At 40.6% G+C, this 25697-nt stretch overlaps 1 protein-coding gene across 2 annotated transcripts in view; it reads right to left on the bottom strand.

The window, feature by feature from the left end:
• LOC123830851 (collagen alpha-4(VI) chain-like) overlaps positions 1–25697 on the bottom strand; it is a 102034-nt gene that overhangs the window by 9308 nt on the left and 67029 nt on the right. For both annotated transcript variants that reach the window (XM_045857477.1, XM_045857478.1), the window contains 12 exons: positions 24317–24379; positions 23220–23282; positions 22616–22678; positions 20202–20252; positions 17730–17765; positions 17563–17625; positions 16233–16295; positions 15028–15063; positions 14020–14056; positions 11837–11848; positions 11260–11753; positions 1174–1264 (listed from right to left, as the gene is read on the bottom strand). In XM_045857477.1, the coding sequence (XP_045713433.1) occupies positions 1174–1264; positions 11260–11753; positions 11837–11848; positions 14020–14056; positions 15028–15063; positions 16233–16295; positions 17563–17625; positions 17730–17765; positions 20202–20252; positions 22616–22678; positions 23220–23282; positions 24317–24379 (1072 nt within the window). The remainder of the gene's footprint in view (positions 1–1173; positions 1265–11259; positions 11754–11836; positions 11849–14019; positions 14057–15027; positions 15064–16232; positions 16296–17562; positions 17626–17729; positions 17766–20201; positions 20253–22615; positions 22679–23219; positions 23283–24316; positions 24380–25697) is intronic.

Here is a 25697-nt window from a genome sequence, read left to right as displayed (position 1 = left end):
GCGACCCTTTGGTTTGCAGGCCTGCACTCAATCCATTGAGCCAGACCAGCCAGGGCATTACACTTAATGTTTTTAATGTTCTTAATCTTTAGGTTCACAGACATCTGCCTGGTTCAGTCCACGTCCTACCTCTTACCGGGTATTTAACCTTGGGAAAATTACTCAGCCTTTCCACTGCCTCAGTTTCCTCATCTGTCAAACAGAGACAATGATGATAATAACAGCACCTACCTTGTGAGGTTTAAATTTAAAAAATGAATATATGTAACTGGTCAGAATAATGACCAGTTCAAGAAAAGCTCAAGCTCAGTAAATACCAGCTCAGTCTATGCTTCTATAGGAAAGGGAACTGAGGCCCAGAGAGACAATGTGTCAAATGAAATAATGGATGTGAAAGCAGTTCATCAATTATAATATATTCTGCAAATGGCACTTACTGCATGTGACTTGGCTGAGTTCTCAGGACCAAATCTCTCAGGGTAGTGTTAGGTCTTTGTGTGGATCAAGAAGGGGAATAATTAAATCCCCTTGTGATTTCACCAATAGGACTCACTCTAACCCTGTGTGAGGTGGGGATGGATGAGAGCCCTACACACATGGGCAGGTATGGGTTTCAGCACAAAGTTCTCTCAGGCACAGGCTAGTATGAGGTGTGGGATAAAGCAGTCAAGGCTGAAGACACAGAGACATTGAATGACTTGCTAATATCCCACAGGTGGTCAATGATAAATCCAGGCCTAAATAGGACTCTTGATTCTTGGTTCAGTGGTCTACCCTCCATACTAAGGTGCCACTAAGGATGGAACATGAGCCCAGCCATCTACAGGAACCTGACAGGACAGATAAGTAAGCAGAGCAGGCCAGAGGTAAAGCAATAGGGAGGGGAAGGAAATGTGGGTCACTAACAGACACTTGCCCCACTAAAGGGGAGTAGGCAAAACTCAGCTCTGGCTGACTGTGGCCACATGGGAACCCAGCATCTGCGACTCTTCTAGACTAGTCTGACTTCCTAAGAAAAACTGGTCATCCAGAATTAGTAGGAAATTCCCAGATTCTAAAACTCTACACATACCAAGAAAATACACATCTGCAGAACAGATTTGACCTGTAGCCACCAAATAATTTATCTATTCTAAAACCATTAGTCTGATCAGAAATGTAGTCCACATGTACCATGGCAGAGAATGCAGCGGGCCACGTGCTCCACATCCTGCTGGCTCTTCGTCTCCCAGACGAACAGGTGGAATCTGTTGGTTGCATCCATCTAATCCAAACACATACACAAAATTTTCCACTTACTGAATTAAATTTCAGGCCATGATTTTTTCCAATTCAGATGAGAAAAACATTAATATGATACTTTTTGAAAAGAACATATAATTATATGAACTTCTGTGTGTATGTAATTTGGCATTATCCATTACAGTCATTTAGATTCATTAAGTTCTCTGGTTCTAATCTGGAGGTTGGACTGTCATTGCTGTGGGTACATGAGCTGTGGGTCCTCAGACTCCCAATGTGTGTAAAACTCGGCCAATGCCATGTCGTGTTGGAATGAGGGTAAGGGAGTTCAGGGTTTGATCATTTGTAAATTCCATGAATCTTTAGTGATTGCCCGCAGTATGCAGGACACATTGTGGTGGGAGTTATGGACATGAACGGTGCCTCCCTTTAGGGAGGTGGTCATATGAGTCATATACCATTAGATTGGAAAGAGGCAGAGACCTAAGGGAGGACATTCCAGAGTATTCCTGGTATTCAGAGTTGAAACATATCAAAACCAGAAGGCAGAAGTGAGGAGAAATCAGGGAAGGCTCTGTAGAGATGGTAAATCTGTTTATCTCCTTCACTTAACCTTTCCAATTAGTATTATTTAATAACCAATATCAAGGTTGAAAAGCAAAATATTAATAATAACAATAATAAATCCAACAAGGTCCATGTGCCAAGTGGTTAGATAATCAACAAACCTATTCCCTCTTCTTCCTAGGGCCACAAGGACACTACATTTCCCACCCTCCTCTGCAGTTAATTGGGACAATATGATTGGGGTCTCACCAACGGCATGAACGTGGGAGTGATATATGCCATTTCTAGTGTATACAGTATACTCCATTGATCCCTTGGCCCTCATCTGCCAGCCATATGTAGAGGATCCAGAAAAAGGCTTTGAGGTCAAAGGGTATAATGAGGGCCACTGACAGGAGGAGCCCAGGTCCTGAAATGGCTACACGCAGTAAACTCGATCTTCCCCTCCACACATGTACCCAAGGTCCCACATGCATTTGTGGTAGATGGCAGAAATAATACTTGATTGTATTAAGCCACTGAGACTTGGGCATGAATGATTTCACAGTTAACCTGCCCTGACTAATACAGATTATTTGCACCTCATGATGAAATTAGGAATGCTTTCAGATTATGTCTGTCAGGAATTGAGGCGTGGTTTGCAAAGAGGTGAATATCTAAGCCCAGTCCTGTCCAATGTTTTTGTCCACTCTCTGTCAAATCATATAGAATGGAGCTCCACTGAAAGTCAGGTCCTCCTTCAACCTGAGGCCTGGACCAAGCAAGCTCTGGACCCCCCTCTGGCAGCAAGGTGCCAGGCATATAAAGATGTCGTGCTAGCCCTCAGAGACGTAGACAGGCAGGGATTACTTTGAAAAAGAACTTTCTGTAACATATACTCCATAAAGAGCTTTTTACTTTTTCTGTTTAGGACTGTAGCATATCCCAAATACTCTCAGAGTGAGCTTACTTAAAGGAAAAGCCCTTGTTGGGAAAGAAATATAAAGAGTTAGACTTTTGTTTATGCTAATGTGACACCCAAACATGAGAACTTTCCTAAGTCTCCTGAAAAGAAAGGTGAAATACATCCTCTCTTGCTCTTTATATGGCAAAAGCAACCTAAATTCTGGTTTTTCCTGACTTAGAAATTCAAATCAACCAAGACTGATTAAACAGCTATGACATAAAAGTGTTAACAAGCCATGTGGAGATACAAAAATGACATAGCCACACCTTCAAAGAGTTTAAGTGGAAAGACAGCCTATTTTCAAGAAAGTGATCTATGTTTTAGGAACACAGAAAAGGGGACACAAATTTAAAGGGAAAGGGATAGAGAGAATCTGATAAAGATAATAGCATCTGGCCCTTTTGAAAGAATGAGTAGGATGTTTGCCTGGCAAAGAAACAGGGAAAAGCATTACAATGTGGAGGAATGGCATGTACAAAGGCCCAGAGGGAGGCTGGTTATCTTTAGAATTCTTCTCGATGCTCCCACTCCCCAGAGATTAGAGAACACCCACCTCCAATGGGTAGCTACAGAGCACATCTGAAAGCCTGAAATTCCTTGCCAGAGGGAGGAGGCTGACATGAAAGATGAGTGCAGAGTTGCTGACTTTCAACATTCATTCAGATCTATTCCACATGATTATCAGTTCTGTGTACTGACCAAACCAAATGGACCTAATTAATATCAAAGATTACAGAAAACAGAGCATAGCCACGCACTTGACAAATTAAAAGCTTTACTGGAAATCACATGAGACAAGTTGGAAGGCTTCTGAAATTAGGACCCCTGGCAGGGTTTCAGGAGATATGAGGAGGCTAGGCTAACCCTCGGAACATCAATTTTTACCCCAAGAGTCATGAGAAAATGTTAGGACACATTATTTTCAAATGACAGGAAATGGGTGCTATAAAATGCAGAATTTATATGAATTTTTAAGGTTGTATGAAAGACTTCAAATAAATCCAGATATTTCCTCAAGTTTGTAGAAAGAAATGGCTCATGGAAAAAGTGTATGCAGTACAAATGGATTACGTGTCATGAACTCAGGTCCTAGCCCATGATCTACCATTATTGGCTATGTGATCTGGGACAAGCTCTGGCCTCAGTTGCTCCAGCAATAGAGTTGTAGGTCAGAATCAGTATGGCTCAGCTTTCTCCCTGTTTCAACACAGCCTGGTTCTCACTTATTGTTTTCTGTATTTGCCTCTTGTTCAGGACACTCTGTGACCTTTTCACCTCTGAGCAGCTGAGAGGATATGCAAAAACTTCTCTTAATTTTCTGATCATGCTTAACATTTTTCCTGCTCCTGCAAAAATAAAATTGTGGGAACAAGTATACAAAACCCACAATGAAGTCCACAGGGAACTATAATTCAATATAGATTTATCTGTACATGGTTGTTATTAATTAACATTTAGTAACTTGGACTTTGGAGTTGCCAGCATGATCCTTGTCACTGATAAAGTAGACAAGATAATTCCTGAGAAACCTCAAGCAGAGATCCAGTGTTGAGAGGGATCCCAGTGTGAGAAGAGAAAAAGGGCTCTACAATTCCTTCTGCAAACTCCCATCAGCCCCAGAGAGGGAAATCTCAAAAAAAAAACAGAGTACCTTAAACACAAAGCAAGTGATCTACTTGAGGTTTAAAGCTGTACTACACTTTGAATCAGCACCTATAGTCATTCTCTCAACCAATTTCACTCCTAAATGTCGAATTGTAGTCTTAGGGACAAGTTGTATACTGAAGACACAAGTATATGGGGGTACAGTACAGGGATCTGTATCAATAAACAGAAAGACATTTCCTGAAAGGATATAGACAATCCTCATACCTCTGCCCTCACTATTAAAAATCTCTTCATGGGCCATGAGCTAGAGAGACCCATAGGGTCTCAGCTCCCGCATTAAGCTGCCAGGGGCCACAGGACAATGTTCATTCCTGGAACTGAGCTGGAGGAGGCTCTTGGCTTAGACGGATGGGAGGAGAGGGATAGGAAGCAAGTGCTGTAGAGGAGGATATGCCCTGGACAGAGGAAAAGCTATCTGGACCCTAAAGAGGGAGAATTATAAACAATCTGGCATCCAGCTGAGGTAAGAGCTCAGGGAACAAGGAGGGAAAATAGGGAAGAGTCACATAACCTGTGACTGACCCCAGGAGCTTGAGTTCAGTTTTGGCTCCTGCCATTTGGCATGATCCCACCAAGACTGCCGTGAAGCAGTAGACTCTTCCTGAACTCCCCTGCAAATATTAAGAGTTGACATTGGATTGAGGGTGTTGGATCACACAGTAGGACTAGGGAACCAGACATGTGAAAAAGCCAATGCCAGGACTATGTGGTTTAGAACAAGTCATTTCACCTCTGACCTTCCCTTACCTTTTTTGGAAAGGCAGGTTATTGTTACTAACTTGTGGGATAGTTGAGATCATACCAGCACTCCTCAAACTTTAACATTCATGCAAACCATCAGGGATATTATTAAAAATGCAGAACCCGACTGATGAGATTGAAGGTGGAGCTTGAGATGTGGCATTGCTTTTTCTAAAAAAAGATTTTATTCATTTACTTTTAGGGGAAGGGGAAGGGAAGGAGAAAGAGGGAGAGAAATATCAAAATGTAGTTGCCTCTTGCATGCCCCCTACTGGGGGATCTGGCCTGCAATCCAGGCATGTGCTCTGAAACCAAACCAACCACCCTTTGGTGTGCTGCCCATGCTCAATCCACTGAGCTACACCAGCCAGGGTGAGATGTGGCATTTCTGACAAACCTGGGTGCTGATGATGTGGCTAGTCCCAGGACCACATTTGGAATGGTGAGGAGTCAGGGTGACAAGGCATGACAAGCATGTAGCATGGTGCTTAGAACTTCATAGGTGTGTACCATATGGAAACTATACATTTTAAAACAGTTACTGGGCAAAAGTGCAATCTTAGAAGATGAACATGCACATACGAAGTATCAGATGTCCCTGCAGGCACTATCTCTCATAATTCCCACAACAAACCTGGGAGTATATCCCTGTTTTATAAATTGAGGGAAATTGTTTTATGAACTGGGTGAATAAATTGAGATTCCAGTGCCAAATAACATATACAGATGACATAAGGGACAAAGCCAGGGTTTGAAGCCTCATTGCCTAATTCCATCTTCAGTTGCTGATTCTGGCTTTAAGGGAATAACAGTCTAACAGAAAACAGCAGCCCCAAGGTCTCAGCCCAGTGCTATCCATGGCCTTTGCAAGGGCCTATCTGGGCAACCCAATATTTTCTTTAAAAAGACAAAACAAGCAAGCAAATGACAACAACAAAAAAACCCAATGTCCTCCTGCAACTTTTCTGAATTCTGAAATTATATCAAAACTTTTAAAAAATTTCTTTGGCCTTCTTCTTAATTCATTGGGTTTATAGTTGTAATACAAATAAATAATATAATAATTAATGCATAATAATACAAGAATAAATGTTTCATGCTCTCGCAACTATAAACTTATTTTTGCCCACCCCTGTATTTTCATCTTCTAAAGCTGATTTTACTTTTTGTCTTCATAATAGTCAGAAGTCCAAATCTATTCTTTGGATTTCTTTTTAAAGAGCAATACACAAAAATAAAAATAGGGCCAGTTCATAGATTTATCTCATAGCATTATTGAAAAGATAATACAAATTAATTCATGGGAAGAATTTTGAACTTCTAAACTCTCTTCCTGTTTTTGACTTCTGAATTAAATCCCATTGCTAAGGGGAATTCCAAACCCTAAGCAAGTTGTTCAACTTCTCTGTCTCAGTTTCACCACCTGAAAAATGAAGGCATATTAAGAGTTATCTCATTGGGTTGTTGTAAAGATTGTGAATCAATAAATGGGAAGACCTTAGAACAGGGCCTGGCTCAATAAACATGAGCTATTTTCTTAGGTACTGTTTCAAGGGAACACATACTAGACTTTTGATAAAGAAAAATTAAATCTGAAATCTGGCACACAAATTGCATTTTTCCTGTAATCCTGTGGTTTTTAACTTTTAAAATATTGGGTCAATGAAGTCATGTTTTGAGACACAAGGCAATAGGACAGTTCTTGACAATGGGATTAGTCATAAGTAGTCCAAATGCTATAATACTATTTTATTTAGGGCTGAGAGGACTCAATGGATGACTTTAAAAATCTTTTCAATATGCCCACAGCCTCCAAGCATGTTTAAATGGACAGAGAAGTCAGGGTATTTGTTTATATAATTGTTTCAAATTGAATAACCATCATTTTGCCAGAAGCATCCAGGTGTTGTTCTAAAAAATAAAATAACATAGAGATAAAGGACAAAAATCTCCACAGACAGTGGAAGAAAGCCCACAGGGAGATAATTCAGAAGAAAAATCACAGGATACTCACACTCTCCTAACTGAATTCCCCTAAAGATAGAGAACAGAGTAGGGGAGGTTAAAGGCTGCAATATGCCCAATTGTGAAGAAATGAAGATTTTTCTGAAAGGCCCTGAAAGGGGTTGTCATTTTTACAGTTTTCCCCCTTGCTAATGTCACTAGAAATTAGGTCATTTATTACATTTGAGCCAGAAAGCACCATTTAACATCCTTTCTAAATTGTTCAATTTAAGAAACAGGGTCATCTCCCAGAGTCCTGGAGCAAGAATATATCTGAAAAATGGAGAGGAAAGCAGATAGAAATGACACAGCTGAGGTTTAGGTAGAGATAAGCTAGAAAGTTGTTTTTTTTTTCCCGCATACCCTTACATCCTTTTACTAGGAACCTAGAGCAACAAAGAGGGCAAGAACATCTTGGCAAAGCATCACCTCCCCATCAGATTCAAACACGGTCTGCCCAGGACGCCCTCCAGACAGCAGCACAGATGAGCATTGGAGGAATGGAACTGTACCCTGGGTATCACTCTCCAATTGTTAGATAATTACACCTGGCAAGAAGCCTAGATGATGTCTAGTTGTGACCCTCTCCATTTTAGAGCTGAGAAAAATGAGACTCAGGAAGATACAGAGGCTTTTCAAAAGGCATCTCATTATTGATGGAAGAGCCAAAGACAAAAGCTACATCTCTAATTTAAACCATTGTTTTTTTATACTCTGCCTTCATTAATCCATTCAGGAGGTTATTGAGAGCTGCCCCACACCCAGTAACCCATCCTTATCCAGACATCCTGCTAACCAAGACAGATGTAACCTGAACAAGGAATTCACCCTCTGCATTTTAATCTTGTTTCTCAAAGCCCAAAATATTTTGTCCATCCTTCCCAGCAGTTTGCAAGCTCTCACAGTTTTATCTATTGATTCTTAGAAGCACATTCACAGCTGTCAACAAAATCTCTCACCTAGCACTTCTGTTGTACCATCAACATCCAAAGAAAATTAAGTGGCCTAGCCCAGCTAAAATCATAAGATATTAGGGTGAACAATATGACAATTCCACTTTTGCTGGTCAAAAAGGAGTTGAATATTGGCAATGTCACATGGTTCAACCTGACACTCATAGGCATCCTGGAATATTTTACACAGAGAATAGCAATCTAAATCCAAAATGGTGGGGCCTGGGGTGGGCAATGAGTAGGTAGATGATACACTCATGTCCTCCCACAACCAAATTGGAATTACATCTCAGATACAGAGCAATCAACCTGAATAACCAACTGAGGATTACCTGAAGAGAAGTCTTATAACCAAGAATTTATAGAAGAAGCCACATTGAGACTGGTAGGAAGGGCAGAAATGCAACAATGGCTGACCTCATTCCCATGGTCTGTGGCTGAGATTTCAGAGGGATGTATTAGCTGCAAATGTTCCCTCTGAGAAGTGTGGGATCTTAACTCCAAGCAGGGCTACCCATCCCAGAGCACCAGAGGTGCCCACACTATATCTGGCTATGAAAATCAGCAGGGACTCTGCCTGCCAGGGAGATACAGGAGTCAGCTACAGAAATGGGCACCCTGTTAAAGCCAACACACAAAATCTTGTTTACAGCCACTCACCCTGGGCTCTGGAGGGAGGGAGGGCAGGGCGGACTAGAGTCACATAAAGAAAGACTACAGTTTGTGGTTCTAATGAGAGCGCTAACGGGACAGTGGCCAAGATCCCTGTGTTGAGTTGCTCTCTCACACCATAAACACCATCTTTATTCGGTGGAATACTTCCCTCCATATGGCATCTGCCTGGGGGAATGCGATAGCCCCACCCTGTGGAGGTTGTGCCCTGCTGAGGAGTCAGCTGCCTGGGACAGGGTGTAAGAGATCTGGGCAAACCCAGGGGGTGTCAGTGACTGAGTTGTGTAGCTTTGAGGTGGGTAGGATTTCCCCCCCTTTCCTACAAACCTGAATGGTGCCCTTTCCCTCAGGGGAAATCAGCAGGCCTCACCCTCCCAACTCCCAGTGGCTCTGCCCTGCTGTGGTCTGGGAAGAATCCCGGGCAGACTTAGTTCTATGGCACTGGAGAAGAGGCCACTTCCCCTACCATCCCCCAAGCCTGACCAGCGCCTCCTCATCACAGAAGATCCCTTAACCCCACCCTCCTGACTCTCTGTGGCTCCACCTCACTGAGATCAGGCTCCTGTCTGAATCTGGGACAGATTGAGTTTTGCGGCTCTAGAACAGGGCTATTTTTCCCTTGCATGCCCAACTGGTGCAGAACTCTCTTCATAGGTTCAAATCCTGGTCTGTTTGGGCCTGATAAACTCTACTGGCCTCACCCTGATGACTCCCTGAGTCCTGGCCTCACCACAAAGGTGTGCAAGCACCCAGCATGTGGCAGCTAGACTTAGTATACCATGGGACAATTGCTGAGTGGCCTCAGACCCAGCACTGGCACCAAGTTTGAACCTCTATCCATCTGGTGAACAGCACTCACCCTCACCTGGTGTCTCACTGAGAACCTACCTCATATATCTTGAGTACTACCAGAGGCTCTTTCAGTGACTGAGCTTAGCAAGTAGAAGCAGGTAGAACTGAACTTTGGGATGCCTTGGGACTTTTGCTGACCTGCCTGTGGGCCCAATAGTGGTAAAAGCTGGCCTTGGTATACAGCTTAGTCTTTCCCATGCACGCCCAAACCCAGCAGAGGAAGCCATATACTGTGGATAGCTTTATAACTCCAAAGAAATTGCCAAGGGCCAGTCACAGGTAGCATCTAATATTGGTCTGTACCAGAGTCCCTCCCAAAAGGCCCCAGAACCAACACGACCCAGGGGCCAACTTCAGACATCAGAGCAGGATCCAATTAGCCTCACAAGCAGCATATCCAAAGGGAAATCTTGGCGGGCACCAGACTCTGTAGAGGTAAATCTTGCTTCATGTAGCCAGCACCACCACAGAAGCTGGTAGTCCAGGTTGATCCTCACAGTTAGCCAACCTGAGAGTCAATCCCTCACACAAACAGACCAATTGTAATCAATACTCAATTAAAACAAGAGGGTTCGTATAACTCACACAAGGAAAATTCCTGGAGCAGCAGGCTCAGGTGATGAAAGAGACTGTGCCACTGGGTCCCACAGGACACCTACTACATAAACCCATCCTACCAAGACTGGGAGCCATAGCAGATCTACCTAATACATAGAAACAAACACAAAGAGGCAGCCAAAATGAGGACGCAAAGAAGCATGCCTCAAATGAAAGACCAGGAGAAATCTCCAGAAAAAGAGCTAATAAAATGGAGGCAAGCAATTTATTAGACATAACGTTCAGAAAAATGGTTATAAGGATGCTCAAGTAAAAAAGAGTTACCTATATAATACAACATGGATGAGTGAAAAAACCCAGTAACAAAAGAGTAATACTATAGGATTCAATTCATATGAAAGTACAGAACAGGTCAGACTAGTTGACTGTGATAGAAGCCAGAAGAGCAGTGACTCTGGCAGTACATGGTATGGGATGGGACGTAAGAAAAACTTACAGGATGCTAAAAATGTTCAGTACCTTGAAACACGTTTTGAGGTTTTAATCATATATAAAAAGCCAACCAGCTCTACATTTAAAGTTGGGGCACATCACCTGCTTTCCTCTATGGATATATATTTTCACCCCAAGTGAAAAAAGAAAATTACCTTCTATGAACCCCCATGATACAATTTAGAATAGTGATTAAGCACAGGCTCTGAAGGCAGATAATATGAGGCTGCCACTTGACTTTCAATGATAGACTTAACCACTCTAAGCCTGTTTTCTTATTTCTGAAATGGAGATATACAATAAACCTACCTTACAGAGTTTTGGGGATAAGTAAATAAGGTAATGTTGATGAGGCACATAGCACAGAATAAGTGATTAAGAAGGCCAGTCAGCACTAGTATTAGAGTCCATAAGGAGACACCCCCCTTCTCATGCATACACATTAATTCCTAGGAAATTCTTTCCCTGAACAGCTCTCATACCTCATGTGGTCCTCAATGGAGGGGTAAGGACCATGCACTAACCGCCCCAGTGCCCCTGTCCCCCAGGAGCTCCCCCACATACCACCAGGGCGTCTGGGAGGTTGTGGTCCTCTGTGAAGGTGATGACTGCAGGGATGATGTCCAGCGCACTGAGCTCCAGGGTGGCAGTGTTGATGGAATCGGCATCATTGGCCCAGCCTGCCTGGAAGAACACAGCCACTTTCCTCGTGAGAAGGCCCGAGCGCACACGTTTGAATACGTGTCTGGCCACAAACCTCATGGCATCCCCAAGGTTCCTGCTGCCAGATGACCTCTTCAGGGGAATTTTCTGGACTGCCTGAAGGAGTGCAGGCTTCCTTTTGTAGTCTGAGAAGCGAATCAGGTAATCTATTTTGTTGTTGTATGCAATGATGGCCACTCGGGCACCCTTTGGGCAGTTACTCTCACTTATTTCCATCTTCATCAACAGAGACAATAAAATGTCTCTCATCCTCTCAAACTCCAACTCAGAGATGTCACTGGACATGTCCAAGGCAAAGACCGCTTCAGTGGGGAACACTGGGCATTTGGAAACACCTGGGAACGTGGATATACAGCTTTAAGATTTTCTGCAATGCCTCTAACAAGTGAAGATTTGAATAAGAAGAAATATTATTTACCTGTTGAACAAGCTGGAAGGAAGATTATTTTGGAGAGAAAAGGAGACATTTGTTAGTTTACATAAGCAGTGGTGTGTTTTCCATGCAAGTGCTTCAGGATGAAAAACCATCTTGCCTGGAAAATTTAATCAGTGGCTTTCTCCAACACTTGCCTGCCTATGGCAGATACCTCTAATTGCTCCCCTCTATTCATGCTCCCTGTTTTCTACAGTAAGAGAGCTCCAGTCTCTGGCTGGGCACATGGCTTCCTGGAACAGACTGCCTTATCCAGTGGAATGGCTCTATTAGTAAGTTCTAGATAACAGAATAAGAAAAATGGCAGGTACAACTTCAGAGAAGTATACTTGTCCTTTCCTTGCTTCTGCTTGCCAACTGAAGCATCATGTACATCTCAGACTATGAAATAATTTGGGAAACAGAGCACTTTCTTTCCAATGGCAGAGCAAGAAAATATAAAGAGCATCTCTGAACGCTTTGGAGCACCACTTTAACCCTAGACTGGCATCTTCCAGGTTTTGATTTGAGAAACAAGTTTGTGTCACTGCTATTGAGCACTGAGGTCACATGTATTAAACTTAAATCAAATTAATACTGAGCTATTCTGGAGCCATATATATAATAAACTATGGATATATTATATGTAAGTGTGTATGCAAGTAATATATTTTTATGGAAAAAATTAGAACACAAAAAATTTAAATTACCCTTAATGCATCTTAATTCCATAACTTAGAGTATAGGATATGTTCTGTTTGGAATCGTTTTCTCACTTAGTATATAATGGACATCTATTTGTTTAGAGCAATATCATCCATTCTACTGCACAGACATCTCATGACTTCCACCTCCAGCATCCCATTATGAGCATATTTGTACATGTGTCTCTGTGCATATTTGTCCAGTGGTAATCCTACCTCAATCTCTGTCATTAAAGCTTTTGATACTCATTGTCTAATTGCACTTCAGACAGGTTGTACCAATTAGCAATCCTCCCAGCAATGAGTATTTTTGCACATTTCCCCAATTTGGAGTGTGGTATTTTTTTTGTCACTTAAAAAAATATATTTCCAATTCGAGAAACAAAAAGAGTATCTCTTTTAGATTTGTATTCTTTGACTTCTTGTGAAGTCAAACATTTTCACAGGTTTGTTGTTCATTTGCAGGTTTTCTTCTCTGAATCCTCCATTCATGTCTTTCACCCATTTTCAGTCTAAAAGAAGTTTTTACATTTATGTTTAGCAAATATAAAATATCTGTATTTATATAAATAATTTGGTGAAAATGATTGAGTAGCAGCAATTTTATATATTTTGACATGATAGAGCAAGAACCTTTGCTTGGATCCATTGCTTTTCTTGCATGTATTTTTTTTTTCATTTTTCTGTTTGCTTTTTAATGTAAAGGGATTTTCACTTTTTATAAAGCCAACTCTGACATGCTTTGCTTTTGTGGTCAAGATGATGGTATTATTCTTTATGATTTCTAAGAAGCAGGATTCTACACGCTCCCTGAGCAACAACTAGATGGGAATGAACAGAATATGGAAGAGTTAGACAGAGTGAGAGGGGTGGGATGATTGTGAAGAAAACCATGGTCCCAAATAAAGTAATTTGCCAAATCAATGTTCTCTCCCTGTTGCCAGTAAGTGGAGAAATGTGTTTATTATAAGATGCAAATATCCTGGAATACATTGAAGACAGTAAATAAATTAAAATCTGATAATGTAATAACTTAAAATTTGATGATTCAAAATTCCATTTTTAAAACCTAAATGTATATAAAATAGGGCATGTTTCTTATTGAAAGCTCACTGTTGATCCCTCCTGTTTAAATAGATGAGATAAAAAAAAACAAAGCTTCTTTTTGCCTATTTTGTGGTAGGAACAAGATGCAGACGTGTAGGAGTGCAATTACCATTGCATTTCATGGCGTACCATATTACACAGTGGAGTTTTCCTCCACCATTTAGATGCTGAGGCCATTTCATTTCTAAGACCACTTTGAGGAAGGTTACTTACCCAAGGGGAGACTGAACTAAATATATTCACTTACAGGATCCTTTTATGATGGACAATGGCCCCTCCCAAACATCAGTCAAATCCATGGTGACTTATGTCCCCAATCCATGATGCATCCCCTTTTCACACCACTGGCTCCTTCTGAGCCCTTTTCAAACAACTTACGGCAGTTTTTTCGTGTGAAATTGATGATTTCACAAGGCTGTTAGGAAGATGGAGAAAGATAGAAAAAAGAGAAAAATACTTAATTTGAAGTATATTCCTCCTCACTCTGGTGACCTAGAAATGCCATATGGATATTATCAGTGCCTATCCAAAACTTTTGAAGCTATAACATAAAACATGAATATTGTTATAGTAAATAAAACTATCCAGCAATTATATTTATGGATCCAGTGGCTATTTTAAAACATTTAATATATTTTACATACAATATAGTGCCCATATTGTTAGAGCTAGATAAATGAGGGGAATTCTTTTACCTTTCTTATCTGCCTCACAAAGCAAAGGAATCAAATATCATTTTGAAGAAGTTTAAATCCAGGAATCTTGGCACAGAAGGCAGAGAAGTGCCTTCATTTTTTGGATCTCTGTACCAGCAATTCCTAGTACACTTCTTTAGAATGGCTGCCAAGACAGTGCTCCTAACACCTCCTCTAGAATCCTGCTTTGTCCCTTTCTCTGTTCTGTTTTTCCCTCCACCCACCACTTCTTGCTCCTCAGTTGTCCCTACTTCCTTCCCCCAACCCACAATAGTATTTTTGTACTTGGAAGATGAAAAACCATCATAACTTTTGAGATTGTTTTCAGGTGTGCCATGAAACACAAAGGCCTGGACTGTGTCCTGTGTGTTGGCTTATAAATACTTTATAAGCATATTTTTGAACTTTATGAAAAAGGCATATGCATAGGGGAATAGTCTCAATCTTTCCTTTCATGTCAACTAGTACTGCTCAGAAACATTCAGATGCCCTCCACAACCTAAAATATTATTCTACTCTTTTTATTTGATTTGGTTATAACCTTTCAAAGTAAGCTTATTCTATAAGCTTAAAGTACTAACAAAATTTGTAAGAGGCAAAACTAAAGAATCTTTATAGATTTCTGTGTTGTCCAAGTGGAAAGCTCTGTGTTCTGAAAAGAATAAAGTTTAGAATTCAAACCTTCACCTACCATCATATCTGCCAAGCCTTTGGGGCCCTTGATGCCCTGCAAAGAGCAGAAACAGGTTTAAAATGCAAAATTCTGAGGTCCAATACATTATTATACTGAGTTGGAGTTCTGATAAAGTTCACCACAGCTCATGGACTACTTCCTGACTCTGGAGTTCTGTCTGACTCCTTACGGAAGGAGGTCAGAGTGCCTAGGAAGTGTGTGCCAGACCTTGGAGTCCAGGATACCTAGGTAGATGGTATGTAACTTTAAGAAGGCCAAGTCGTTTTGAGAAAAAGCCATAGTTTAAGATAAAATTCAGGAAAGTCCATTCAAGAATCTCAGGGCCATTTGTAGGCAGTTCTAAAGGAGAACCCAGTCCTCCACATTCCTTTCTCCTCTGTCTACCTACCACCTAGACCTATATCTGCCCTACCTATGTCTGACCTACCTATATTTGCCCTAGACCTGAAGAAATCTTCCCTGGATCCTTCAGAATAGAGATGCCTTATTTAGACGCCACAAGGCAGTAATTTATGACCTTTGGCAGGTCACTATAATCTTCTCAATCTTCTCAACCTGCAAAATGAGCATGGGTGGTCCTTCTAGGGCTTTTGATTCTCTGACTTTGTTGTACTTCTCCAGTAAGCCCAACACTGCAGTGAAACCACCAGGTTCAACCCCCAGCTGACCCACTGTGCCATCCCTCGTGAAATGACAGCTAGCCTCCTAGCACAAGCCATGGGACAAAGTGACAATACCCCATGTGTTTCCTTTCACACCAAATAACCTTCCAGAGAACTTAAAAAATGTATGTGGGCTTTCAACATTGTTAATTCAGTTAAGATGATATAAATGTCCTATTTTGTCAGGATTTCTTTCTAATTTTGGCATAAATGTTGCTGCTTACCTTGTTTATGTTGATAAACTCAATCTCCAGGGAGTATTATGTATTATTTTATGTATTTAGACAGATGTATTTATACATCTGTATGAAGATGTATTATACATCTTCATCCACTCTGAAGCTTCAAGTAAAACATGTATGTTGAAGAAATATACTCTGTAAGGATGTGAAGTGAATGCGAAGCAAATTTGACCTATTTTGTATATAGATCCTCTTGTGTGTCCCAAATGTTCATGTGTTCTTAGAGATGCCTATTATCAGATCTTTATGCATTTTTACACAAAGGTTGAAAATAAGAAAAAGGAAGAGTCCATATTACCTGTGGTCCTGGTGGGCCTTGCTCACCTGGAGTTCCAACAAATCCTGGAAGGCCAGCATTACCCTAAAAATCACCAGACCAAAGAAATAAGCTTCCCCACTTGAATACAACTCAGTTAAAGCCATCACTCTGACATACCAAGTTGTCATTATATCTAAGGTAGAGTGAGTCTTCCTCAGAGTGGTTAGTTTGTGAACTGTGATCAGTGGAATGACACAGAGAGACTAGAAAGACAAGGGTTCTCTCTATGGGAACCATCTAAATCCTCCACCCACCATAAACCTAATTCCAGCCAACATGTATACACGCACACACACACTTCCAAACAGCCTTAAAGGATGTCATATTCAGTTGACCCTCGAGTCACGTGGTTAAATGAATGCATAAAGTGCGCATTGAGCACCTGGCATCAAGAGAAAAGTAAAGCTCCTCCACCCTCGTCTGGTCTTCAGCATGTGAGAAAAGGTATATGCTATCATGGATTCACTGCTCACCATCATCTGCATGTAACTGATGTTTTATCTTTTCTTTAAATTTGAAACCAGAGAGATAAGTTTAGCTGAGCAGGACAATATCAGCCAGCAGGAAGCCAAGTGAGGCACAGATCAAAATTTTCTTTATGTCCTCACCAGTGTATGGAAATATCAACTATGGAGTTCCTAGAAAATATACATTCACTTTCCTTTCCTCTTTTTTTCACTGAACTCTGGTTCATGTCTTTTTCCCAGAAGGCCTTGCTCCCTACCAGCTAAACTCTACCAATGTTTTAGATATACATGGGGTTACTCTTTCCAAAAAGAGCTTCTGGTGATTGTGGCCCTTCAAGATTGAATCTTCAGAACCTGGAAAAATCAGTTTTTAATGGTAGACTCCATAAAGCACAGAAAATAGGACTCAAAGTCTACTGAGATGACACCACATTCTTGAGTGTGTAGTAAAAGCTAAGAGAAAGGTAAGACTCGGGAAAAGCTTGGAGAAACAGCAATATTTTCTCTGCAGCTAAAACAATACCCTTCCAAATTATATATAGGCTTACCAAAGACAGCGGTCCCTCCAAACTTATTTTTTTTTAAAGGTTAATATTGCTCAGCTCAAACTCTAACTTGGATTTTCTGCTGTTATGGTCTGGGGAGCTGTGTTTCCATTCAGAAGATGAATGAGAATGGAATTAGTGGGAAATGAGGTAGTCTTAGGAGGATGTGTAAGTGCCTGCCTGAGGAGGACATGGGCTTCCTGCTAAGAAGTCCATCAACCCCATGCAAATAGGCCCCCATGAGTAGTGTTATGATGTAAGCCTTCATAGGTCTTGGGAAATCCCTTTCATTCTTACCCTCTTCCCTCTGATTCCCTTCGCCCCCTTCTCTCCTCGGTGGCCTGGGTCACCAGCTTCTCCCTTAAGAGAATCAAAAGCAAAATCTTGAATGTAAAGAAAAATAAGTACAAACAAATGACACAGGGTGCATACCAGTTGCCAGACCCAGAAAGATATCTTCTTACTTTTGTGCCAGGATAGCCAGGAAATCCAGGTTCACCCTAGTGTCAGAAATGAGAGAAGAACTTGTTTAACACCATGTGATTAAGTCTTTTCTTTTTTGGCATTCCCCAGAAAAAAAGAAGAAACAGTAACTTGAAAAAAAAAAGATTAAAAACAGGTGCCAGAAAAAAACCAACTATATCAAAAGTTATTTTGAGCTACTCCCAAGTGTCCATTTTTTATTTCTATAATTCATTGTGAAACAACTTGCAAATGATTTTACAAATTCCTACCCCTCCTTAATATATTGTGTAATGAAACTGCCTTCTTAAGCATTTTTACCTATCAGTTTAAATAATCAGAGGTCTGATCCGATAGAAACCAAGGGAAGAAGCACCAAATTGACTGTTGGGAAGCAGGTCATCAAGGTCAGATCAAAGGCACACTACAAAGCAATGATTCATTCAACATTTATTTAGCACTTACTATGTGTTAGGTGCTTTTCTAAGCACTGGGAATTAAGCAGTGAACAGAACAAAGACCGATGCTATCATGGGACTTACTCGCTAGTGAGGGAGAGATGTGTAATATGTCAGGAAGAGATAAATGCTGTTCCAGAGAGGGGATTAAGGTATAAAGAATGACACGGGTGGATGTGGGCATATATTTTACAGAAGGTGGTCAGAAAAAGCCTTTTGGTAAAGGTAGCATTTGGGCAAAGTCCAGCATGAATTGAGGAAGCAAGGCAAGCAGATATCTGGGAGGAGAACATTCCAGGCACAGAGAGAACATGTTAAAAAACAAAACAACACAAAAAAACACTGCATCATCCCCCCCCCGCCCCAGCTGTGACAACAAAAACACCTCCAGGCATTGCCAAATGTCTCCTAGAGGGTAAAATCACCCCTGAATAAGAACCATGTGTATGGGCCTACTTCTTCCAAGAGTTGCCAAAGAGAAATGGGGCAATGAAAGTGTGTAGTTAAGTCAGGGTTTTGTTGTTGGTTTGGGTTTTTTTTTTTTAGATGATAGTCCTACCTCTTTTTACACTGGAGATGATCTACAGAGAGGAGACAGCATGAAACAGAGCACTCAGAGAAGAGGAGGGTGAACAGACTAGGAAAATGTAGTCTGCTGGCCTATCAGCAATAAAGGCCATTTAAAGTGAGACCATTATGACTTGCTAGGAAAAACTCATGCAAATGTGGAGTGAATCTGTATGTTCCACAGCGCTAAGTACATCACAATAAGAAGAGACTGCCCTTGTGTTTAGTGGGGGGGGGGGGGGGGGCAGGGGGAGGGCAGAGGAGTTGGGTAACATAGTTCAAAATATGCACATTTGAATTCTACCCAGAATTTTCTGCCATGCAAACTCTCCTCTAGAGGAGAAAGACTTAATTTGCCAGATGAGACTCCCATGAACTAGTTTCCACACTCAGCTCTGTCTCTAACTAGCTCTGTGACCACAGGCAAGTTACAGCATGTCTCTGAGTCTCCATTTTCTTATCTGTAAATCAACAAGGCTAAGCTAGATGATCACCGTGGGTCCACACTGTTCATCATTCCACAGGTATCTACTAAGGGATCACTGTGTTTTAGGCACTTTCCTGCTCAATAAAATGACAGTAGTGTTGTCTAGAGCCACAAAGGGAAATGAGAGAACTGCAGAGAAGCCAACCCAGAGTTCTGACATAGTTAAGTAGCTGAGCATCACCAAACATCCCAGTAATTTCTTCTTTTGTGAAACAAAAACTGTAACTTGCAAGCTAAAGCACCAAGAGTAACTGCAGCTACTGACATTTGATTAGCTCAACAAGGTTCATGTGACTTCTATACTTCAAATCCTCTGTCAGTAACCCATTAACTGCATGTTAAAATACTACCTACCTATGGGAGTGGAAATACTTAAATATACTTATTAAGAACCTACTCTGTGCCAGGTTGTGTTCCAGCAATACCAAAGGAGTAAGATGCAATCCTGCTATCAACTTCACAAACTGGAGGTAGACAAATACACAGGAATAAATTAAATATAACATCAATGGAAAGGGACTACTGTAGAAATATGAACAATGTGCTTTGGGAATACAGAATACAGGACAAAACAAATTCTGCCTTCCACAAGGAGAAGTTGATATCTGAGTTAGTAGAAAATGAGTAAAAATTGTCTGAAGGAGGGAGATGGGAAGGACATCCCAAATAGAGGCAAGAGCATTTGCAAAGTCAAGGAGTTGGAAAACAGCCTGGATGCCCAGGGCTGGGGTAGGAGTAGCTGGGTAAGAAGAAGGTGAGGTAAGGAGTTCGATTTTTCAATAATGGAGTGACAAAATCAGCTTTTATTTTTTTTAAGGACTGAACTCTGACAGCTACAACATGTCATAAACAGCGTGTAGAAACTGTTCCTGGCATGCCCCTTTGGCAGCAACTCTCATTCTAGTAAAATAAAATAAAAGCTATAGTCTTGAGTTCAGAATACTCTGTAAAGTAAACCGCACCTTTCTTCCTTTTCTTCCTGGACGTCCATATCCATCGGGACCAAAAAAACCCTAAAAAAAATGACACAGGATGAATTGTAGAGTCACCCAGATCATCACTTGGCTGATAATATTATCTGAACCCTTGGAAAAATCAACAGTGGAAGAAGGAGGAAAGGCAGAAGGGGGATTGATGGAGGTTTATCCCAGCTTCATAGGATAAACATTAGACTACCTTCAAAGGATAAGGAGGGAATAGGGTTTAATGTTTTTAAAGACCATGATACAAATAAGTTTTTGGTATTCTCCTTAATTTTTAGCCTCCTCTTCAGCAAGATTCTGTACCTCAGCAAGATACCATGGGTATAGGAAGCCCACTCACTGTACAAAGTTTTCCTTGGGCAAACTTGCTTTCCTTGTAGGATAAAGGAACAATGGAAGAAATTACAGAATTGGTAAATCTCTAGACAGACTTTGGGGGGAAAGAATAGGATAGAGGCAATGGAGTTTAGTAAATAAGTTTATAGGCTGTAAATCCAGAGAGAGCTGAATTTTTATTCCACTTTAACATTGGTTGTATGAGTGACCTTAGGCAAGTTACTCAACTTCTCTAAGTTTCAGTTTCCTCATGTGTTAAATGAGGATAATAATATCATTTATCTAGTATGGTTGAGAGAGTAAATGAGATTGTGCATAGGAAGTCCTTAGCACAATGCCAGGCACAGAGAAAGCACTTGGTAAGGGGTCATTATTCTGCTGCTGACAGTGGCAGTAATGCTGATGATGTTGTCAAGAGAGTGGTTGTGATGGTGATGATGGTGGTGGTGATACTGGTTGTGGTAATGGTGTTGGTGATGGTACAGGTGGTGGTGGTGGAAATGGAGGTGGTGCTGATGATAATAACTGTGAAAATGTTGATGATACTGCAGGGATCTCAGCATGTATACATACAGACAATGAGCTTCAATAATAAAGAATGAATTCAGAGCCTTTTAGGTGCTTTGTGCTGAAGACAAAGACTACACCTAAATCCATTACATCATCTGAAAAGAAAATTTTAAATTTTAAGCCACAAAGATCATTTTTATGGCTAAGCAGTAAAGTTAAAATATTAGAAAATAAAAGATTGCCAAAAATTAGTTATTTGGGGGGAAAGGATGCACGTGAGGTTCGTTTGCTGTCACTCCAGCTTCTCTCCACTGAAGGACATGCAGAGCCTTCAGCATGTGGAGTCCCAGAGACTCACACTGTATAGTTTGGAGATGTCCTACACCCTCCAACATTCCTATAGCAGCACATTCAAGAAAGGCATTGCTCCCCAGCTCTGTCTTTCCCAAAAAGAGGTCAATAGGAACAAGCTTTGTCTTATTTTAAATCAGGATATTTTAATAAAGCCAAACAGTGTTAACTTCATCATCTGAACTGAGTGTAGATGCAAAACATTATTTGCCCTACATTTCATTTGACAGTAATCTTGTCCTGTTTTTCCCTTGCTGCATTTACATTTAAACTTCTTAGGACTGCTTTTATTTTCTCTCCCGGCAAACAACTGCAATTTCAGTGCTGAGTGTAAAACAGATACAGGTCCTTCCTACTGCTGATGAGAGAAATCCCAGAAATATGAGTGGAAGAAAAGACATTACTCTGTATCATAAAGCTCATTCCAATAAGGTGTTGAATTGAAAATAGTCACAGAAAACAGACGTGCTTTTGTATTCAAAGCAATGACCAAGGTAAAAATGCATAACCCTGTCTTTGGAAGTGTTATCTATTGAAGTAAACCTTTTATGATCCTTGGTCTTCAAAGATTATATCTTTTCTCTGGATAATCAAATCCATACCCTTAAGAATTTGCACCTGGGCCCTGGCTGGTGTGGCTCAGTGGATTGAGCGTTGGCTTGTGAACCAAAGGGTCATCTGTTTGACTCACAGTCTGGGCACATGCCTGTGTTTCAGGCCAGGTTCCTGATTGAGGGCACATGAGAGGCAACCCCACATTGATGTTTCTTTCCCTTTCTTTCTCCCTCCCTTCCCTTCTCTCTAAAAATACATATATAAAATCTTTTTTTAAAATGTGCACCTGATTGGTCATCTTATTTGCTTTCCTTAAAAAAAAAAAGTTTCATTGAGCATCTCTGTATTCCTAAAAGACTCACATGCTTGTAAAACAGCTTCATCAAACACAAGAGGCTAACTGGCACTTCCCTCTTCAATAACGTATGAAAAGGCAAAATAAACCCTGAGACATCTTTGGATTCTTTATTGATATGAGAAGTGTAAGGATCTTTGACTCTTGAAAGTCACAACAGCTCTAGTGATTATGTCATTTTGTTACTCCAAATATTCATCGTGAATATTAGAATTTTATGTGAAATAAAAACAAGTAATAAACAAGAAATTCAATCAGGAGTCCAAAACAGAGAAACTAGACTTACAGGTTGCCCTCTTGGTCCTTGTTGACCCCGTGGGCCTCTCTGTCCTGCAACACCATGCTCTCCCTTTTATAATGAAGGATAAAGATGAAATTAATTTTCTCCTGTGAGTTCATACAATTTTATGTCATTTTTCTTAGAAATTTTACAGTCACTCTTTTCAAGTCCCATTGGCATCATCCTACAATCTAAGATAAATATCTTACTCTAGACTTTTGTTAAATATAAAAAAACTGAAAATATATGTTAAATTTTGGTATTGTAAATTATCAAAACCAGGTATGCAGCACCAGTTACAGAATTTTATATTGCTATGACTTTTTCTAGGTGTGAGTGTGTGAATCCTCATTTATGGTGAATGCATATGTTTATCTATCTATGGATATATCTTTGTATATTGATACATGTGACCATCTATTCATCTTTCTATATGTCTGTCTATATGTCTTTCCTTCTCTGTATCCAGCTATCCAGCTATAAGTTAATGGACAGTCAACATCATCAACAGCCGTATCAGAAACTCATGCTGGAAATGATCACATAAGGAGAGGTTCATATAGGAAAACCCAAGTTGCAATGAAGGAGGAGTGTATCCTCTGATATTTACCTTCATTCCTCTTGGTCCAGCTTTTCCTTTTGAACCACCTGGCCCTGGCGGCCCAGGATTCCCCTACAAAAAGACCATGCCCAAAATCACCTAAAGGGCCACAAAGTTAACCATCTGACTCTTTTTATTATTGAAATGCTCATGAATCACCTTTAATACAATTAATTTTATCTTGCAACATAGAAAATGCATAATAAACACATTTAACATCTGGGCTGGGGGATGGGGTGGGGGAGTAAGGTATTCTGTGCAAGAGGCCATGTCTCCCACACACCAATAATTAAGGGAATCATCTGGCTATTAGGGAGGAAGTTTGATTTGAGTAAGAGGTCAGGGAGTCAAACAACTGAACTTTCACCCTTCCCAAACAGAAAATATTATCAAATGAGAATAAAAATAATACAATTGGCTTGAGGGCCAGAAATCTCCTGACCATGAGAGAATGAGGACAGAACAAGGGCTTAGGCCATCCTGGGGCTGCTATCTTAAATCTCCAGATATTCTCATCCCCAACTTAAATCACGCTGCTCAGGTTTAAGGTATTGCAAATGCCCCTTTCCTTAGAAAGTCCATCCAGTCATTTGCCTCAATCTGGTCTGAACCTTCTCTGCACCACCAGGATATTGGATGAGTTGTAGAACAGGCAGCAGAAAGACCCAAGTTAGAAGCCAGTTCAGCCTTGACTTTGCAGATGACAAATGATTTAATCCCTTTGAGCCTCAGTTTCCTCATCTATAAAATTAAGATAGTAATTCTTCTTTATGTGTTTGTGAGGAGTAAATTAACTACTTAGTCCCCTTTTACACTATTTTTCCTTGCTCCACAGGTTAAGTATGAGCTTGTGTTACACAGCCCTGAGGCTCACCCCAATCTCATTGATCGCTCTAGTCCCACAATATACTTAGTGTAGAAGGGGGCATGTACTTGATGATTGTTATCTACTGTGTCAAATCAGCTATTTCTAGAAATTCCTGACACCCACAGATCCCAGAAAAAAACAGGGAAGCTTTATGTTATTTGTCTGGAAACACCCAGGTGCATAAACTGGCCATTGTTAATGAGTAGCTGTGTTGCAACTTTTAGTTTTCCATACCTACCTGAGCACCCAGTAAGCCCTTCGGTCCAAGAGTTCCTGGTGGTCCTTGCCTTCCTCTTGGTCTCTGATCCAAAAATAAAATTACAATCCAGCCAATTTTTATAGAGATACATAATTATAGTATTTTCCACATAACCACAAAATCATCTTAGTTGCTGATGGAAGTCCAAATTAAGGTGTCTGGCCCAACACTGTCTCAGTTATTACACATCAATCAAGCAGCATCTGCACACTGAGCTCCCTCAGCACACTCACTGCAAACTCTTTCCATCTGAAGCACAAGATGTGAGTCCTCAGCATCTATATTTTTTAATCATCTCTTCAGCTGAATCTGATGAGCACTAAAATTTGAGAACATTGCTTTTATATTTCAATTCACCCAATGCAGTTTAGATATTAAAAGGGGAATAGAGAAGCTGCAAAGATAGCGAGTGATCTTTTCTGAAAAAAAAAATCAACCTTTTCCTTATATATACAAGGGCTAAACAAGAAATTGTGTTCTGACTTCATCAAGAACCAAAGGTACACTTATGGGGCCTCATCTCACTGGGCACTTTGCTTCAGAGTTGTTTGTCTTCTCCCCAATCTATTTTACTTTACTGATTTCTGACACTTTAATTTTTTCCAGCTTTTCTGAGAAATGCTTTCCTATTAGAAGCATTGATTATAGCTTCTAGACTCCCATGAGAGATATTGAATCATCTATGTGGGTATTGAATCACACCCACATGCCAGTGGGGAGTGAAAATTAAGGAGAGGTTTTATCGATTGTTTTGCTCATGGCTCACCACACAGCCTGCCCCCCTTGCACTCAGCAGTATAGCAAGGCAAACATAAAGGAGAAGGCCAGGACCCCACAGCAGCGGGACATCTGAATCTGAATTAAGCCAGTGGTTGAAAGAAAAGGCAAAACTGCATCTCTCAGTTTTTCCCCCTATGTTCAGGTACTCTTTTTTTATCACAAAGCAAATAAAATCTGTTATTACACATTGATTACCCATGTCTTTCTTTAGGATCTTTGTCAAGTGGAAAAATAGCAGAAATCTTCTTGAATTATCTTCTGACACTCATAGGATCTTCAAAGTTAAGGAGCGTGAGTCAATGTGTTAATAAAATTGGTTGTTTTAAAGTTCTTCCATTTGAGAACACTGAAACAATTTGGCTTTTAGAAGAAAGATGTAGGATGTATTCCAGAATGACAGGTTTGGGTTACACTTAGAAGATTCCAAAAGAACCAACCAGAAGTTTAAATGTCCAGTTATCACAGAATAGCTTACAATGCTCTACTGGACTGAACTCATGGAGGGCAAGATCCTTGCCTTGATGGTCTGAATGGCCAGTGGCAAAATGCCCTGTGTATGATAGGTAATTCATAAAGAGGC

This window comes from Phyllostomus hastatus, unplaced genomic scaffold (assembly GCF_019186645.2).
Source record: "Phyllostomus hastatus isolate PE091 unplaced genomic scaffold, TTU_PhHast_1.1 phas_scaffold_129, whole genome shotgun sequence".
In the NCBI taxonomy this organism is placed as follows: Eukaryota; Metazoa; Chordata; class Mammalia; order Chiroptera; family Phyllostomidae; genus Phyllostomus; species Phyllostomus hastatus.
This window is presented reverse-complemented; position numbering and strand designations above follow the sequence as displayed.